General features: G+C 35.6%; 1 protein-coding gene across 1 annotated transcript in view; it reads left to right on the top strand.

Moving 5' to 3' along the window:
- GPC5 (glypican 5) overlaps positions 1-14,837 on the top strand; it is a 693,690-nt gene that overhangs the window by 396,412 nt on the left and 282,441 nt on the right. Inside the window, exon 6 of the mRNA XM_046664799.1 lies at positions 11,974-12,094. Within this exon, the coding sequence (XP_046520755.1) occupies positions 11,974-12,094 (121 nt within the window). The remainder of the gene's footprint in view (positions 1-11,973; positions 12,095-14,837) is intronic.

Below are 14,837 nucleotides of genomic sequence, written 5' to 3'. Positions count from 1 at the left end.
CAGACACACTGCTTGATCTCAGGAATTTACAGTCTGAAAGGGAATTACAGGCATTAAACAAATCATTGTACAATTAATTACTTAATTGCAATAATGATATATTCATCTTGGAAAACAAAGTGTTCTCAAACAGTAGGTGCAATGAGAACAAATAACCTAGGAGGGGTGCCCTATTTGGTGGTTTATTAGTTTCTCATGGCTGCTGTAACAAATTAACACAAACTGAGTGACATAAAACCACGGAAATTTATCCTCTCACAGTTCTGTAGGTCAGAAGTTCGGATCAGTAACACTGGGCCAAAATCAAATTGTCGGTGAGACGGAGCTCCCTCTAGTGGTTCTGGGGGAGAATCATCTCTTTTGTCTTCAGCTTGTGGCATTCCTGGTCTTGTGGCAGAGTCACTCCAACGCCTGCCTTGTGGTCCTATTGCCGTCTCCTTTTCCTTCTGTAAAAAAGAAGTTGCTCTCTGCCTTCTACTTAAAGGTAGACATGTGATTGCATTTAGGACCCAACCTGGATAAGCTAGGGTAATCTATCTCAAAATCCTAATCACATCTGGAAAAATCTTTTTAAAGCATAGTGCTGCTGACTGAGCAAAGAGTCGAAAGCAACAGAGCTTTTCAGGCAGGGAGGACAGAGTGTGTAAACCCTGAGGGACCTGACAGAAATCATTTAAGTGACTGAAAGAGGGGAAGTAGAGGGAAAGCATAGAGAGTGCCTAGAGGTCCAAATGTGCCTAGAGGTGTAGAATCTCTAGGTGATCTGGGCCAGAAGCATCCATTCTGTTTGGACTCTGGAGGCCGTCAGACACATCCTGCATTCTCTGTATGGATGTTTTTCAGATACTGAGTCAGCCAAGTGTCTTCCTAGGGTAATCACAACTATTAGGGATCTAAAAGTCCCTAGGCACACATACTTCTGTCTATGGAACTAGGTCCAGGTGTTTTCCGCACAACACAATGGGGTTTGCCAAGAAATAGCTGGAGAAGCAATTTTCTCATATATGCAAGTGGACACAAATTAAATTCCGTTATGTAAGTGGATTGTCGTCTCAGGACTGTCTGACAGTAGGCATCTGGCGCTGGGTAGTTCAGATGAGGCATAGATTGAAAGTTTAGGAGTTTCCTCGCCTCCTCCTCCTCCTACCTCTTCATAATAACTATGATTTGAAACCTATCAATTTTATCTTGAGATTTAACTGACCACAAAATGGAATTATTGGACAGAACTTTAAGTTGGAATTGGAAACAAGCTTGAAAGTGGATATTAAAACTGATGTGTCATGCTCAAATTCTAATTGTTTTCTAAATACTAACTAATTGCTTCTGAGTTACTTTTGTTAAGAAAAGTTGTTCACAGATCTTTTAAAACTTCAGATCTCTTCCTTCGGCCCAGGAACTCCTCTTTTTTACTATTGAAAATGAAAGTAAATAAAGTAAAATAGAAATAGCAGCAGTGCTATCTGAATATATATAATGTGTATATAAATATGTAGGTATATATATAAATGTGTATTTTTTTATCCACTTAGTTCTTATTATATTATTATACCTGGTTTTCATAAATATCCTAACTAATTTGGCCATGCCTAAAATAACAGCAGACAGAGAAGTGTTCGTAATAAAATATGCAAAATGCAGAGCTTTTTGGCTTCCTCAACAGGCATCCATCCCCAATCCAAAAAGACGTGGATCACATATCAAGACTATCCAATTCATAGAGCATTGAGGATGGGCCTGATTTAAACTTTGAAAATTAATCTCTTAAATAATTTCCTTTATAAAGCAACAAGCTATAAATTTCCAAAGTGAGGGAGGGAAGAAGAAAATGATTCCATTAAATGTAGGCTCAATAAATCTATTAGAAAATATTTAATTAACTGTCTATCAGTTAAAATATATCTTACTGTTCTGACTGCCCCTCCTCCTCTCACTGGTGTTTATCTGTTTGTAAATTGCTCGTTTGTGCTCCTATTTGCTGTGTAGGGCAGGGAGACAGCACTATTCTTCAAACCAAATCTCTGCTTTGTGATTTATCTGAAGTCACTTTGACGCTGAGATTTTTTTCTCTACAGGCTTCCATACATTACCCGGAGAATATATTCTCTATAAGTAGTGGAATAAAATATCAATTAAAAACAAAAATAAACTCGGGGAATATTAACCATCTGCTCTTCTAAGTTCTCTAAGACTAGCTACATTTTTCACCAAGTCAGATAACTAGGTCCCAGCAGAAATGGCAATTCAGAAATATAATTTAATATCACAAAGGCAGCTTTTTACGAAGATGGATATAAGAAAGGGTCATGGGTACTTACATCTTTGACAGCTTTGAAATTGCTGTCAAAGATTATTTTTGTTGTATTGTTCATTGTCTGCTAAAGACTCGTGCATTCTGCTTGTAAGTTTAGAGATGCCCAAAAAAATGCCTGCTGACGTATGCAGATACTACTTTTGTTAACTGATAAGACCTATTTTAATCCTGTTTTTTCTTTTGGCCTTCACCAGGAAGAGGGTTCAAGTTAAGTTTTAGGCTGAGGGATACTGTTTCATTCCTAGGTCTACTTATATAATTGTCACCTCCCTTCTCTTCATTATTCTGTGACTTTACCCTTTCTCTTATTGTGTCTGTGCCTTTTATTATAGGTGTCTCAAAGTCTTTTCTGGAAATATACAGTGTATAAGTACAAAATGATGAAATAAACATACGTCTTCATTTGTTTTAAAAGATGCCTGGATTGGACTAGGTGACCTTTAAGGTCCTTTCCGGCTCTAAATTTATGTTACTGTCATCAAAGACAGACAAAAGCATCTATTAGGCTGTAGGCCATGAGACGAACGCCAAGTCTTGTATTTCTGGTGTAGGTGTATTTCTTCCTGAAAGCAGAGTGCTAGATTCAGCAACCCGCTAAGAGTCCTCACAGTCTTATGGTGATAAAACAAGAGAACTGATTGCTAAAAGGATAATAAGAAAGTCTAAGTTAAAATCTCTTTTCACTCTTAAGCACCAACAAAATGGAAGAAGTAGAAAACAGAAGAGCTTAATTATTTCTTTTGAGGCATTTATATAAATTTGAACACCTAAACTGAGCTTAATAAGTGTAGCTAATTTAATGAAATTAGTTATATTAGAATATTGTCACAATCTTGCTACAACATTAGCATTATGTGTGATTAAAATTTATTCTGTGCACCTATATGGGTCCCCAAAGCATTAGCTGTCGACACCTTCCTAATAAACTAGCCCTTCGAAGCTTTTACATTCAGAGCAGGTGGTGGGGTTGCTACTTCAGAGGAGAACAGATTATTTTTTAAGGTATATTTCCTGTTTGTATGAATTTAGAACATAGGAAACTATCAATAACATTGTTTATTTATGCTAATAAGATAAAAGTCAGTGAAAATGTAGGAAATGCTAGATACTACGTACTGAAAATTTCCAAGGCTAATTAAAATATTTTCCCTAAGTGCAACTGGATTATCATGTAAAAAACCCAAGCTATAATCTAAGAGATGTGTTTGTGAAATAGAAATATTTTATAGTAAATAAAATTTTTCTTCAAGAAAGTGGAATATGACTTCAATGATAGAGGTTTATGTATTGTCTATTGATTAGTTGAAGTTCAAAGGAAAATTTGTTTTCATTGAGGCAGCTTCCAATTTCTTACAATACTTTATGTCATTAATTGAATAGTGTACTTCCCAAATTCACGTCCACCTGGAACCTCAGAATGTGTGACCTTATTTGTCAATAGAATCTTACAAATGTAGTTAAGGTAAGAAACGAAATGAGGTCATCCTAGGTTAGGGTGATCCTTATAAGTGACAGAAAACGACACACAGACACAAAGAGAAGAAGGTTATGTGAAAATGGAGGCAGAAATTGGAGTAATGCAGCTACAAGCCAAAGGATGCCAAGGATGATAGGGAGCCACCAAGAAGCTAGGAAGAGGTGAGGGAAAATTCTTCCCTGGAGGCTTCAGAGCGGGTACAGCCTTTCTGACACCTTGATTTCAGATGTCTAGCCTCTAAAACAAGTGTGTGGTAATTTGTTATGGTGACCCTAAGACACTAGTACCCTCTGAATTTCAGAGGTTCTTTCTCTCTGATTTTATGATGTTACATTTTTGTAGGAGGTACTTGGGTGTTTCATTTGCTTGGTGTGTTGGAAATCTTAGGATTAATGTATCTTGCAACTAATTTTAAAGTATTTTTTGATACAGTTGTAGTTTTTTATCTGAAATTTAATGTTGGTGTCAATTATATGTTTTTTTTAAAGATTTTATTTTTTTCCTTTTTCTCCCCAAAGTCCCCCAGTACATAGTTGTATATTTTTCATTGTGGGTCCTTCTAGTTGTGGCATGTGGGACTCTGCCTCAGCATGGTTTGATGAACAGTGCCATGTCCGCACCCAGGATTCGAACCAACGAAACACTGGGCCGCCTGCAGTGGAGCACGTGAACTTAACCACTAGGCCACGGGGTCAGCCCCGGTGTCAATTACATTTTAAAAATACAAAAAGGCTGTACGGTATAAGACTCTAGAAACTTTTAGGATTTAGTAATGTCTCTAATAAAAGGTTGATTAAATGAAATTTATACCCTAAATCATTTTGACTTATTTTTGGCTCAAAATGGTATTTAATTTATTAGTGCTTAGATAATAATTATCCCCTAAATAACATTTTACTTTCCTATATTGATATCTAACAGTGAAGTGAGATAGAAAATCAGTGCAAAGTGGTGATTATCAATCATCATAAATCCATGAAAGTTAGCCCATATCTTACTAAGAAGAGTTTAATTTTGAAATGTATGTCTTGGAAAATAGAAGTTAGTATACCATTTCATAACTCATATAATAGTATGTGCAATTGATTATAGTTAGAATTCATCATTTTAAATCTGTTGGTTACTTTGAATCAAATGAGGGTAATCATAAAATAAGCCAAAGATGTTTTACCACTTACATTGAATTTTTAACTCAAAAATTTAAAGCTATAAAAGCAGAGATTTTGCTATAATTAAGATACTTAGCCTTTCTTGGTAAGATTGGGGGAGTTAGGAGAAGGCTAAGGAAAATACTGTTTTTTTTTTACCTAGGGAAATTTCATTTTTAATATACTTTTTATTAGGTGGTCAACATTTGTAGAAATGACAGCTTCCAAAACACTATTGATTTTGCATGTACAGTCACTAGTTTTTCCTGTGGAAATATCATTTCTCAGGTTCACACAGCTGTTTATCTTATAAAATGTCATGGCACAAGTACAAATACATGCCCTGTCAATTGAAAAGTTAGGGTGAAGATTGATTGATATCCATTCTTCAATGAATTCTTGTTTTCTAACTCTTTTAAGCATGTTCTTACTTGATTTATTGTAGTGATCTGATAAAAAATTCCCTGTTGGTTGCTATGCAAAGCATGACATTCCCTCAGGGAAATAATGTTAATGAGTGTTATCCATAGGCTATTATGAAATATAATATCCTCAGTAGGAAATTAGTTGTATATAAATAATAATAAAGACTATAGTAAGGTCTCTTTTAATTCTACTTAATTTAGCTTCATTATTTAAGTTCAGAAACATAGATCTCCAATTTAGACATTATTTATCTATAATTGTAAAACCAAATAAAATGGTAGAGATTAACTTAAAAAATACTTTGTGGCTCAACAATTGGAGTGAGATGGTGGAATCATGAAAAGGTTTCATCATTTTGAATTGATTCTACAGATGTCTCCATTCTCTAAATCCCCTGTAAGCCTCTTACCTAACATGAAAGGTTATTCCCATAAACCTGGCACATAAAATCAATCATATGACTCCTTTCTGTGCTGAGAGTTCAAAGATTAAGACTTCCACTGTAGAGGAGAAGGGCTTTACAGAAGCTGCATACCGCAAAGCAACACTCAGCACTGGTACATGTGTCACCCAAGTATTTGAGGAAAACTTACAAAAACCAAATCTCTAGTATAGTCGCTTTCACATTTGCTACCAGAACCAGGAAGGGAGGCCCAGGGTTGGTTTGAAAGGAAAATTGTTCTCTTTCTCTTCTTCTCTCCAGTGTCCCCCAGTATGTAGTTGTATATTCTAGTTGTAGATCCTTCTGGTTCTGCTATGTGGGACGCCACCTCAGCATGGCTTGATGAGCAGTGCTAGGTCTGTGCCCAGGATCCAAACTGGCAGAACCCTGGACTGCCAAAGTGGAGCGGGCGAGCTTAACCGCTCGGCCACAGAGTTGGCCCCAGGAAAATTGCTCTTGAAGAAGAGGTTTGCAGATGACTACCTACAACATACTTCCCAAACCTCCTTTTAACTCAAGATAGCAGTGTAGTTACTGGAGCCAAAGACACCTCAGTGTTTCATCCCTAGAAATTAGGAGACTCAAAACTCTGGAAATGAAAGGAATTTTAATGTACAGTCATCTATCCAAGTGATACCAAAAGTAATAAACAAATAAAGCATCTCCTACTGCTGCTACTATTACTTACCACCACCACCAACAACATGGTCCCCATGTTGGTCTCAGTCTTTAATTTCTAACATAGATGGCAATAATGGCAAAAAGAGAAATACCCGATCAGGTGTTTTTCTCATCTTATCAATTATTATGTTCTTACATCCTGTTCCAGTGAAGTTATCAAAGACTTACAAGACACACCACTTTAACTGATTTGTAATAAATTCTAGACTCTAGATATTTTTTCCCTTGAAATTGTAGAAGTGCACATCAAAATATCGTACTTTTGATGTGACTCTGACATAAATCCTATTGCCTTCTAAATAAAGTGAAATTAATATCAGCCAATAGGGCATAGCATGAGTTTCAAATAAGTAATGTTGGTAAAGTCAGGAGAAATGACTTCCTAGTAACATACTGTGTGTAGATTTATTAGCACTTCGTTTTCATATTTCATATGTTGAACACAAAGAGAACTTGAATCTAGTTAATCATCATTTTAAAACATTTTTATAGAATGTAAATATATCAGTGCTTGCCTTTTTTCCATGTTAATGAAAAACGAGTCGTACTTGGGGAGTGCGTATTCCTATTAAACTGCTGTGATCCATTACCAGACCTGCTTAGAAGACATAAGCACAGATGGTGGGTCTATTACTTCTCCAACAAAAAATTTCCCTTTCTATTTTTTGTGTTTTATTCCTTCTTTCTCGCTGAAATGTGAGCAATTTTTCAAGTCAGGAAACCTCTGTAGGGATCCTTGAAATGTTTTATCCATCACTTGTGCATTTAGGAGGAAAAAGAGTGATTAATGGTTTATTAAAATTTCATAATGAGAAAAACTCAAATAAAAAGTCTTTGTTAGAAAAAAATGATTTGATTTAGAAACCATATTTTTTTGTGTGCAAATTAAAGTTTGCAGGCAGTTAGTTTTTATATCAAACTAAGATCCTAAATTACTCATTTAGTAATGACAAAACCATTTAGCCCCTGCTAAAAATACCTATGTGTATCTTTTGTTTATATGTGGTTGAATGCAAATTTTTCTGTTGTATACATATTAAGGAAAAGAGCCCAAGGAATTTTTACTGTAAATATTTTATTTAGGTTGAAAATACATGTGTACAGTAAAGTATCCAAATCTTAACTGTACAGTTTAATACTTTTCTTTAAATACAAAATGAGCACTCCTATGTAACCCAGACCCAAATCAACAAACATGATGTTACTAGAACCCCAGGAGTCCCCTTCAACCTTCTAGACACTATCTCCTAGAGTAGCACTTATGGAAATTTCGAGCATCATTGATTAGTTTTTGAACTTTTTATAAATGAATTGTAGAGTATGTTCCATATCTTGCTTCTTTCATTCAATATTTAGCTTATAAGATTTTGAGTACAGTCGTAATTCATTCATTCTCATTGCTAGATAGTATTTCATCATAAAATATACTACCATTTATTTTTCATGCTAGCATTTATGGATGTTTGAGTGTGTCCAGTTTGGTGCTATTTTGACAAGTACTTCTCTGAGCATTCTTACACCTGTCTTTCGGTGAATATTGTTAAGTATATGCCTGTGGTCGTAGGATATATTTAGCTTTAGCATGCATGTCAAATAGTGGTTTTTTTTTAATCAGTTTACACTCCCATCCACAATGGGAGAGGGTTCCAATTGCTCCACATCCTTACAACACGTGGTATTATCTGTCTTTTTCATTTAAACCACTCTAGTGTGTATGTACCATTATTGCATTGTGGTTCTTAACCTTACAAAAACAGAAAAGAATAACCAATTTTAATAAATTGTATTTTACTTGAAATATCTTAAATGTCTTACTTTGAAGTATGTTTTCTTATCTAAATGATACATAAGAATAATAATCCTGAAATATTCAATAATTTATTTGTTTGGAATGAGATTCTTGGTCAGTGATAATTCTGGTAAATTTTATCTAAATCTTTAGAGTTACATAACTGTGTTATTAACTGTGATAAAAGCAAAAACTAAGCAATTCTCCAGGTTAATGTGAAATAACTTTGTTGCATCTTAAAAGAAAGTTTCATGGTCTGTAAATAAAGCAAGATGTGAACCAGGTAATACTTACTTAAAATTAAGACAGTAATCTCAGTTTCCATTGCTCGCCTTATGTCTGTGTTTCTAGAGAAACGTAGGGAAATCTTATGGCAAACTTGCAGTCTGTTACTTTCTTCTCGCCTTGTCAGCAACTGCTATGTTACTCTTTAGTTGGTAATATACGACTGTTCATTGAGGAGATTTTTGAAGAAAATAGTACATCCCTTCTTATAGTTACAGCAAAAAATAAGATAAAATGAAATAACACTTTGCACCAAGCTAATTGTATCTCTAATTTATTGGTTTCTGGAGTTTTCACTAATAATTATGGAGTGACTGTATTTGGAGCTCACATTCCCTGGGGCCAAATCCTTGCTGCACACTTAGCAAATAGTGTTGTCTTGGGAAAGTTACTTAACCTATTTAGATCTCAGATCCCTGATCTCTAGAATAGGAATAATTATAGTACAAATATTATATGGTGTATTAACCTGGTTCCTCCAAGGAGCAGATGCCAAAAAAGAATTAAACACAAGAGGATTTTATTAAAGGAGATGCCTGTGAGAGAAAATAGGGAGGAAACTGAGTAAGCATCCAAGAGCTCTTTGTTGTGAAGGAGGTGTGACCCAGAGTGAAGGAGAGAGGAAAGGAAGGTTGAGTAGCAGTGTACTGACATGATGTGCAATCTAAGGAAGGGTTAGCAAGGGCTTAAGGAATCCTGAGCCAAAACTGGCCTTCAGAGGACCCTGTGTGTTCCAGAGATGGACCTGTTTTGGTATCCCTGCTGTGCTCAGTCACTGGCTGCAGGCAGATGCAGAAATAGATTTCAGAGCAAAGCAGCAGATGCCCTTAGTCAGTTAAGCTTCTTGTACTTTGAAGACTATGAAGCACATTCTCGTGGCCACAGCAAATGATTTTCATGAAGATGAACTGACAAACTCCAAAGAAAGTAATTAAAACAATGCCCGAATCATAGGCATACATTTATCCATTTATTTATTTATATTATTTATTATCATTATTAATAATCAACACATTAATAAGTGAGCCACATGTGCAATCTACTTGAAATGTTTGGAAGAAAAATATAAAAGTGCTACAGGAGAATTAAGAGACACCTACTATTTATAGTTTACTTGAATTCTTAACTAAAGAATATTATTACACGTTAATAGCATATGTATAATTGCTTTCCTTCTACTATTTATTATTGCTATATACTGCCAAATCCCTGATGTATAATGCAATACCAAATTCTAAACCCCTCTATTTCTGCATAAAGATGTGGGTTCAAGGTTGTTTTAAATATAAAAAAGATTTATTAATATCATTTTTGTCATGTCCAATTGATATTATCAATATCAAAGATTTCCATCATTTATTATCACTAGAAAGACCTAATTCGAAATTGTCTGATCCACTTTTGAAAATTGGTCATTGGATTTGCATGATCTTGGGAAGAACAGAATATTCCTTGAAACTCCTTTTGTAAGGCCATCTTCTCAACAATAAAACCTACTTTTATATTTTCAAAGAGTTTCCGTTGCTGTAGAAAATTCCGACAGTGCATGTGGATTGTTGTGATACTCTGCTCGAATAGAGGAAAGGAAAATTACGTTAAACACATTGTGAGGATGCTTGCCGAAAAGTCTCCGAGGCCACTTTATTGTGTTACTTTAAGCAAACAAATTACTCAGAGGAGAGTCTTAAACATAGAATGGAATCTTGAGGTCCTGGCCTCCTATCTCTTACTTTCTCCCATTCTATAATCTCCCTTTGTAGACAAAAGCCTGGTTTTTCTTCGCTGTGTGTTATTCATGTGCCTTTGCCATTTCTCCTGCTGGGATGTCATCCTTTGCCTTGGAGTTCGCGTTAACTGCACCATCTAAAACCTCTTCTTACGTTAATACTTCAAGGGCTACCTCAAGCTGTAATTTCTCTTTTAGTTTTTCCCCTAGTGTCTTAGTCCAAACAGACTTCTCACAAGCTCAGTGTCTACTACCTGTGTTCAGGGCATCCATCTTCTTCATTAAAGTAAGGCAGAGGAACATTCTGAATTTTATAAGTTGTTTTACTAATTGCTCTTTAAGCAAAAAAAAGCTGAGAGTCTATTAAAATACTGATGTATCTTCATAATAGCAGTAAAGTCAAGAATATTAGTTGATGTAGTTGAAATAAAGAAATCTCCTCAGATGTCAGAGGAAAGTATAGCTATGTGTTCCCTAAAGGGCATGAAATTATTGTACATCCATGTTTACTAAATAATTAGTCTCAGTCCTGAGAACCATAGAAAGCAACTCTCAGATTGTTATGTCAGAAGAATGAGAAAGCTTCCCGAATGCTTGTAATCTGTGTTTTCACCAAGGACCATACAGTGGACTTTGCAGTCTTTTATTTAGGTAGATAATGTGGCAGATAATATTCTGTCCACCCTCACTTGGCATATGCAAGTCCTTCTAGCTATCCTCATAGCATACTGAACATCACCTTCATTTTTAGTATTGTGCTTTAACTGTTCACTTGTCTTTATGCTACACCACCCTGTCAGGAAAATAAGAATAATTATATTGCTGGAATCTAGTAAGTATTTTTAAAATACGGTAAAATGTAATGAATGAATACATGAATGAACAAGTTAATTGATACATTATATCCCCAGGTAGATAATGAGTATTGTGAGGACAATCTTACAGCTCCTTATAATCCCAGGCACCTATTATGGGACTTGAATGTAATAGGAGGCACTTAATACATCTTTGTGACTGATGAATTTAAATATTTGTATGAATACTAAGTTGGCGTCCTATGATTGTCATTTGGGAAAGGCAGTGATTTGCAGTGACTTTAACCGCCTGTGAAATGACCCTTTTACACACAACATGATTTACTAGACCCTTTCAGGTGAACCTTGGTGAAAACAGATAGTGTTTCCTCCACTTGCAAAAGATTTTGCTAGTTTTAGTTGTGTATTTATAATGTTTATGATTTTGACGTGTGCACTTAAAATACATATATAGTTCTTTTGTAGTCAAATATGTAAAAAATATTATTGGGACTCATCTATATACTATATAAAATGAAGTAAATTGACCCTGATAATATGCATTCAGACACAGGTGTCATTCAGCAAGAATTGGTAGCACCTTGAGATGTATATTAACTCTTTCTAGTATGTTGGTAGATAGTATTAAAAACACAATTTTTGGTTGGGTTCTTTGTGAGAAAAACGTTAGAATAGTCTACATTTGCATGCCAAGCATTTAACCAGGAAAAACATTGCAGCTGTATCAGGTTCTGTTCCAAGAAAAAATACATTGTTGCATACTCTTTTAAAGGAGTGAATTTATGAACTCAAATCTGTTCAGATAGTTGTGGCAGATAACACTCTGACCAGGTTACTAAGTCACATATCTTTCACTTTTCACTTTGTTAGCTATACTCAGCCTGTGGTTGGAAATGGAATCAAAGCCCAGTCTGGAAATCCTGAAATCAAAGTCAAAGGAAGTGATCCTGTGATAAATCAGATTATTGATAAACTGAAGCATGTTATTCAGGTAAGTGCTGATCTTCTATTTATTGGTGTACTCAATGGTGAATAATAAGTGGTTACTTTTCATTTATTTGATAAATTTGTTAATCCTATCTGATGACCCTACCTAAAATTGAGTATTGGAATAACTTATTTGGACATATTTGATCGAGTGATTTTTATATAGTGTCAATGTGCAGCAGTATTTTAATGTGTTGGCAATCTGTATTTGTGAAAGGAGCCCCAGCCTCAGCATTTTAATAAATAATGAGAATCTCAGGATGAGCTTCATCTCCAAAAAATAAACTTTAGACATAGGAACTATTGTCACCATTAAATTTAACACATAGCAGAGCGTGGGAGATGCCAAAGTCACCTTCCAGGTAACTCTCTGAGCCTTGCTATGAAGGTTTTTGCTGCATTTTTGACAAAAGCTAAGTCATAAATGAATAATATGCTTGTCTTATATTTATTTTCTGTATCACCTTTTACGTGTTATCTTATAATCTGCCTAATAATTGTTTATGAAATACTTCTGTTTTATCTTTAATAATATTATTTAATCAAGTGTGTATATACAGCTAACACATGGCATATGAAGCATGCAAGGGTATCTATCCAAAGAATATTTAATTGAACTATTGTATTACTTAGAAAAAAATATTATGTTACATGTTGTAAAGACCACCCTCCATTCTGCATAAACTGGGGTTTGGGGTAAGAAGGACTATTTTTCTAGTTATTAGTATTTTTATAACCATTTATATGTGCATATATTTTCATTTTGTCCTAAACAAAGCTTTGCATGCATATTGATACTTCTTTCTACTATTATATGTCAGAAACTATACCTAAACATACTACTGAGTTTTTATTGATGTTACGTATTCTAGGGTCATTGGTATGCTGCTTATAATTATTCTGTAAAACTTAAGTTTATGTGGGGCTAGTTCTTAAGATTCCATTTTTATGAGAGTTTCTACATCTTGCGCAAAGGATATGTAAGCAGGACATGGGGGCCTGGGTCCAATCCCTTAAATTTCTCCCCTCCAGGAGGCCATAACGGCTACTTTGTTTATTCTTTTACTGGTGCATTGGGAAAACAGAGTTCTCACCCAGGGTGGCCCAACCGAAAATAAGTTCCATTGAGAAAATTGTAAGAGAAAAGTAATGTCATGATTACTAGTGAGTTAAACCCCATAGCCTCTAGGGAGTTAAACCGATTCCCTCAAAGAGGAATCTTACACTGCTAGTGGGCCAAGTGCTGAGACAGTTCTTGGAAATGAATAACCTTGGAATTGGGTCAGGAGCTGCAGTGACAGCGAAGGAGGAGTCAGAGTGAGCAGTGGGAGCTGGACCACAGCCTGTGGTCCTAGGGCAAAATGGCTGAGGTCAACATGGAGAAAGTCTGTCCTCAGAAGCAATGGTATCAAGCCCAACAGTGAATGTGACTCAGGAACTCAGAAGAAGGGAAGTCACTCTTCCTCCCAAATTTTTGGAAGCTTGCTTCCCCATAATAAGAAAAACAAAGACCTCCAGGTGAAATTAATCTTGACTCAGTGAGAATCTAATGAGGATTCAGGAAAATTCATGATGTTAGTTTAATTCTTAAACTGCCGATGGCTCATATAAAGTCTGTTAGGAATCGACACATAAGCAAACTAGATTTGTAAGTATATGCTGATGTATATGTGTTTTTTTTGGGGCTCCCTGGGAAAGAGCCTCTGGGACAGAGATTTGTGTGCAGGAGATTTATGGCAGGGTGCCCTTGCAATCTGTAGAGGAGTGGAGGAAGTAGCACTATTCAGAGGGAGCAACTGAACTGTATTGTAACTACAACAGAATCCTCATCTGAACCCAGTAGGAACTCTGGAGCTGGGAGGGCCCTTTCAGGTTGTCTTCAACTGAGACAACGAGATGGGTCTTTATTTCCCTGCACTGACCCGTCATTGGATGAGGGGTGAATGTGGAAGTAGATTATCCCAGCTCTGAGTCAGCACCTCCTGAGACATCAGCAGCCAACAATATTACCTGCAGCTGGAGGAATGAATGCCTTGGTCTAGGTGACACTTCATGGCATTGTGCCTTATAATATGCTATGTAGATCTAGATTATTCACAACTGTAGTGCACAATTGATCATAAAATCAAAACAGCTTTAATATTAATTGGTTCCTCTCATTGAGACATGACAAAATCTTAGCGTTTTCCAAATTGGGATTAGCAATCCCCAGGGAGTCCAGAAAGAGACCCACTGGAGGACAAGAAGGAAAAATAGAACTTCAGTATATATTTATTCTATCTAATTCTGTTAATTTTTTTTTGGTTGTAGGAAGATGAATAAAATATGTAACAATGCAAAGACACATGCATATAGTTTAGAAACACATAAATATATGTGTCATGTGGGTGTGCATTCAAACTATTTATGTGGAATATATACATGATGAAAACAGATGGAAAGCCCTGTTATAGGTAATAAAGATGGAGCTACTCTATAGGAAAGAATGTACAGATATAAGAAAAAATATTCGCAAAGAAATGAGTAGATACTCAAAATACAGGGTTTATAAAAATTCGTAGGAGGAAAATTCACTGATATGTTACCCATTCAGCATAACATTTCTCCCTTCTTGTTTAATAGGTTTCAAAGTCATATCCTTTTCAAGGTGGTGGAGGGAAATAATCCCACTTTTTTTAGTTCCTGTGTTAAATTGAGCCCATTCTTTCATCTTTATATCAGCGTGCAGATCGCCAATTATTCATGCT

Source organism: Equus quagga, chromosome 6 (genome assembly GCF_021613505.1).
Source record: "Equus quagga isolate Etosha38 chromosome 6, UCLA_HA_Equagga_1.0, whole genome shotgun sequence".
In the NCBI taxonomy this organism is placed as follows: Eukaryota; Metazoa; Chordata; class Mammalia; order Perissodactyla; family Equidae; genus Equus; species Equus quagga.
This window is presented reverse-complemented; position numbering and strand designations above follow the sequence as displayed.